Genomic DNA, 5,264 nt, shown 5'->3' with positions numbered 1-5,264 from the left:
CTGCAAGGGTGTTGAAGCAACTTTTATAGTGGGGGTGGTGAAAGCCATGAAACCAAACTGTAAACCCTGTATATAACAGAAACCCCTTCAAGCCAAGGGGTGCGCAGAGCCACTCCAGGCATCAGCAAAGGAAGCAAGTGCTTGGGGTGGCCAATGGAAAGGAGTAGCATGTCCAAGTCTTTGGCGTTGGGTCCCTCACTCCCTCTCGGAGGGAAGGACCCACAGGTGAATTGCCGCCGAGTAATGAAGCGGCATGGTAGAGCTGCCGCCGATCATGGCTTTATCTTTTGGGGTTGGGGGGAGGCTTCGCCACTTGAGGTGGCAAAAAAGCCAAAAAATTCTTGACCAGCTACAGACAAATGATTGGCTTATCTGAACAATCCACATTAGAGATCTTTAATAATGGAAGACAAAAGTCAATGTGCTATTTTTCAGGCTAAGCTTTCCCTTGTAAAATGAAATTATGAAACCTTACTTAGTCCAATCTCCTAATTTTGTAATAACAAATAACTAATTATTGTATTAAAAATCATTCTTTTCAGGCCCTCATTAGTAATTTGTAAGTCTGTAATTGTCTCCATATTCCATCCCAGAGGTCCCTGTAGTCCGAGTTTGAATACATCACAGGAGGCTTAAATAGAGGCTCAGATTTAAAGGGCAGTGTTAGTGCCCATAATAAAATGTAATTTATTATCACCACTTTGCAATGGAGTGGGATAGCCTGACCTAGAAAATTGTCCAAGCTAATATGAGCAAGAGTACATGGTGAATACACATAGTTGAACTGTTTAAAATGCTATCAGACTGGTGGGCCATGTGCAGTGGGATATGCAGGGGGAGTAAACGGAGCCCTTAACTATTCTTTTATTGCTGAGCAGAAGTGGCCACAGCTGCAATCCTGGAGCTCAGGGATTGCTCACTGCTCTCAACCACAGGGATGCCAATTACTTCAAAAGGGTGTTCTTCTCTGATGAGGATTTTAAATACCCAGAGATATAGTTAAACAAAACTCTCAGAATTTCCTGCATAGTCTTTAATTAAGGACTTATAACAGGAATGGTTTGAGATTTTACAATACCCTGCTGCGTGAGCCCCGTGAGCCCAAGTCCACTGACACAGACCAACTACGAGTATTTTACCGAGCTGTACACATATACTTAGGTACAGATTTTTAAGGCTATTTAGGTGCTCAGATGGATCCCTAGTAGGGTTTTAAAATTCTTGATGGGAGTAAACCTTTATTGCTGCAAATGATGTCTACAACACAAAGCTGATCTTACCGCTGTCTGCAAGCTTAAACCTGTATCCAGCTTGCTGCGTGGCTTCACACTGATAAACAAGTAACAGAGAACACACACTGTGATGATAAAAGCAAGCAGGACCACCGCTGCTATCGACAGACCCACAAGTGCACCAACACTGAGAAGAGAGAAAACAAAGTGATTAAGTGTACACACTAACCTGTGATGCCTGTCAAACAAATGGCCAACATGGGATCTGGAGGTTCCCTGTATTCAGTAGGGCAGGGAAACAATCTTACATTTTTACTATATGCACAGATTTAGGGCCAGATCCTTAGATGGTGTAAAGTTCCTCAGCGGACCTAAGCCATTTTACAGCAGCTGAGTGCTTTTACCATATTACCTGGTGCTAATTGGACCTGAATCTGCTCTCATTTACAGTGATGTAAATCAGGAGTAACTCCACTGAAGCAACATCCATGTAAAATTCGTATAAGTGAGATAACTCTCTAGTCCTGTGCCTGCCTCCAAACAAGTCATCAGAAAAAGATAAAGAAATGTATGTTCTGTGCTGGGAAATGCTCATCATTTACTACAGCAATCAGTTTCTGTGTGTGCAACAGCTGGAAGGAATTATCCTGGCTTCTTAAAAATAAAATCAGATAACATCAAAGATACACTAACAAGAAAAATAAATAAAAAGTACTGGGGAATTACTTGTCTTCACCATTTCTTTTTAATCCAATCTTCTGTGATTTTATTGGCACTTCTACCATGGAACTTTGATTTAAAGGATGAAAGAAAAAATGTTTCGTCTGACATTGCACTATAAAAGAAAAGGCTCCCAACCTCCTAGAAGGTTGCTTAGGAGTCCATGCAAATATTTCATTCTTGACTCTCTTCTCTGAAGGAACTTAAAATGTATTAAATATTTTAGATTGAAGGTTAATTTTTGTACTTCAAGAAAATACACTTATTTTAAAACCTAATAGGAACAGGTTTGATATAGCAGATACACATTTGTCACAGGCTTCTCTCCTTTTGGTTCTGAAATGTGTGTAAAAAGGGCTATTAGAGTTTATTCAATGATTCAAACAGCACCATTCTTTTTTGCTAGCAGCTTTTCAGGGGAAAGTGGAACTTTATGACCCCTGTTATGCCTCTGTCTTAATGTAACAAGTTTTTAAGGCAGAGCAATTTGCTGCTGCTTGTAGGCCCTTTGTCAGTATTCACTGCTGCAAAGGAGCAGTGTAAAACTGAATATTAATTCATTTGCGTCCAGCTACTATCTATTGAGCTGCAATGTACTGACACACCCATCATTTAATCATCTCAGGAGACATTTCTTTATACAGTACATCTGTGCTAGAATTACATGGCTCATGCGAACCACCATTCAGGGTAAAAATGGAAATGTTAAGGAGGGTTACTGCAGCAGGAAGAGTGTTGAGCATTTCTCATCTCAAGTAAAAGGGTATAGAACAGCATGACACCAAGGAAACTCTCTACATCTGAAACACCGCCATGTCCTAGCCCCCTCTTATCACTAAGGCTGCAATTCGGTAAGTCACAGATTCTGTGACTTTCACAGCTGCAATGGCCAGTGAGGCTGATCCCGAGGCCAGCTACTCAGGCGCCCTGGGGCCAGCCTCACCAGGTGCTCCTTGGGTGCCCCACAGCCAGCCAAACCGGCTATAGCTGGAGTAGCCCGGAGCCAGCTGCACCGGCTGCTGTTCAGGTGGTTCCAGGGTGACTGGCCCTGGGGAGCGCCTGAGTAGTGGTCCCAGGGGCAGCCCCGGGGGCGTGTTGAAGGAGTGGTCCCGGGTGCAGCTCCAGGGCCAGCCACAACAACCACTGCTCAGGCAGCTGGCCCTGGGGAGCGCTCAAGCAGCAGTCCCAGGGGCTACCCCAGGGCTAGCCGCACCGACAGCTGCTTGGACAGCCCATGGAGCACCCGAGCAGCGGTCCTAGGGGCAGCCAGCCCAGGGGAAGCACCCGAGCAGCAGCCCTGGGGCAGCTGGCCCTGGAGAGTGCCTGAGCAGTGGTCCCCAGGGTCTCAGAACAGGTGTGGCTGGGGGCTGTCAGCCCCTGCAGCCAGTGCAGGGGCTAGCTGTCGGCCTCTGGGCCCCCACAGCAGCAGCGTCCCAGGGCCCCAGGAACTGCTAAGTTTTAGTCAAGGGTATTTATATAGTAAAAGCCATGGACAGGTCGTGACTTTTACTAAAAATACTCATGACAAAATCTTAGCCTTATAACTTATCACTAAGAATCAGCGAATCACTTGGAGCTATGAGAACAATCACAATCAGATACAGACATCTGGAGAATAGAACCCTGCTGCTGCTTTTTTGTTGGGACTAGTTGGAAACTAAGACACCGTATATTGAGTCTACTTTTTGACATCCATAACCATGATATTTCACAGCTAGATCCCTTCAAACATCTCAAAGACATCCGTCCAATTGAGGATTACATGACAACTTTGATTTTCTAAAACACAAAAATCTGGTTTTGTACAAAGTTTTTTTAAAGGTTTTATGAATTTTACATATTTAGATTATTTGGAAATGCTTTTCCTCAACTCTAATACTTTAACAAAGCTTCCTAAAAACAATATCAAAAATGTTATAACATCTGCCAAAAATAAGATGCCAAAATAACAATAATGACCTGCACAACAGCCCAAGCCTTCCCCTCAAACCTGAGAATTAATATGTGCTGTTGAGGGCAGTGAATTGCAGGCAAAGGCCACTTGCAGAAAGTGTTCTGCTACTCTCATCCCTCCCTTTTAAGCCATGGGGTATTAAACTTGAGTGCCTTCACTGATACAGCTGTAGTGGTATCACACAAGGAAAGAGGGGATCTCTCAGATGACCAGGTTCCAACCATTTAGGACCTTAAAAGTCAAAAATGCCACCTTCAATTCCACCCAGAAGCCCACAGGCAGCAGGTGCAGAGCACTGGTGTGACAAGCTGTCAGTCTGAAACACTACTCAACAATTACTTTGGCTTCTGAATGGTCCCAAGCTGTAGGCCCATGCACAGCATGTTGCAATAGTATAATCCCGAAGATGCACAGATAATGATCACAGGACATTCAAAAGGGAAGTACACAGTATTCTAGATAAGCACAGATGTAAAAAAGTGCTTTCGCCCCCAACTGCTGGATAACCATCTGGTGGTAACCTTAATTTTGCATAACAAATGGCAATCAAGATGCAGATATAATCCTTACCAATACTTCTGATTGTTTCCACTAATCTAACAACAATCTCGTAGTCTCATCTGGACTGAGTCTCAATTGGCTAATGCTCAAATTAATGCATACACTGTGTCATCTGTTCCAGTGTACTGGCTAGATCGGGCATGATAGAGATGCACAGCTGCGTAACAGCAGCATATTAATATGCTGTAGCCCATGTCTTCTTACTAACACTATGGAAAACAGAGATTCAGAATGGAAGTAACACTTCAGCAAGAATAATCAGCGCTATCCAAAAGAATTTCTGATGAAAGCAAATTAGTCGGCTATAGAAATGGCAACAACGCTCTTGGAGACAAACACTTATTAAGAACATTAGAAATTGATACAAAGTTAGAATCTGCAATAGATTGTTTGTTTCTTTTTTAATATTATTATTTCATTAAAAGGTCCAAAACCAAGTAATCCATTAAAAAACACATAAAAATCCAGAGTAAAATTACTTTCAAGGTTTTAATAAATATATACTTCATAAACAAAATTATTAAATATTATTTTCTTCCTTGGTATTTCTTTAATTTGCTTCCTGTGGAGGCACAAACCAAGATTACTGAAAATACAAACTCTGCTGAGGAGTTCCTGGATCTGAGATGCTGGACAGAGACAAATTACACTGCTCTACAGCCAAAATGCTTCTGAAATAAATGTAGTCAAACTTTACTAATTCTGGGTCACTGAGACGAAAATGATGCTTAAAATTGCTGATTGGCTCTAGTCTAGCTGTTGGGCTCCAGACTACAGCAGTGGAATCTCCTGGCAGG

General features: G+C 42.6%; 1 protein-coding gene across 1 annotated transcript in view; it reads right to left on the bottom strand.

The window, feature by feature from the left end:
• Nucleotides 1-349: 349 nt before the first annotated feature.
• SHISAL2A (shisa like 2A) overlaps nucleotides 350-5,264 on the bottom strand; it is an 11,905-nt gene continuing 6,990 nt past the window's right edge. The window contains exons 2-3 of the mRNA XM_075068263.1: nucleotides 1,281-1,419; nucleotides 350-394 (exon numbers count right to left, since the gene is read on the bottom strand). Of these exons, the coding sequence (XP_074924364.1) occupies nucleotides 350-394; nucleotides 1,281-1,419 (184 nt within the window). The remainder of the gene's footprint in view (nucleotides 395-1,280; nucleotides 1,420-5,264) is intronic.

This window comes from Chelonoidis abingdonii, chromosome 7 (genome assembly GCF_003597395.2).
Source record: "Chelonoidis abingdonii isolate Lonesome George chromosome 7, CheloAbing_2.0, whole genome shotgun sequence".
NCBI classification, from domain to species: Eukaryota; Metazoa; Chordata; order Testudines; family Testudinidae; genus Chelonoidis; species Chelonoidis abingdonii.
Note: the sequence above shows the minus strand (reverse complement) of the source record. Positions and strands in the feature narration are given on the sequence as shown.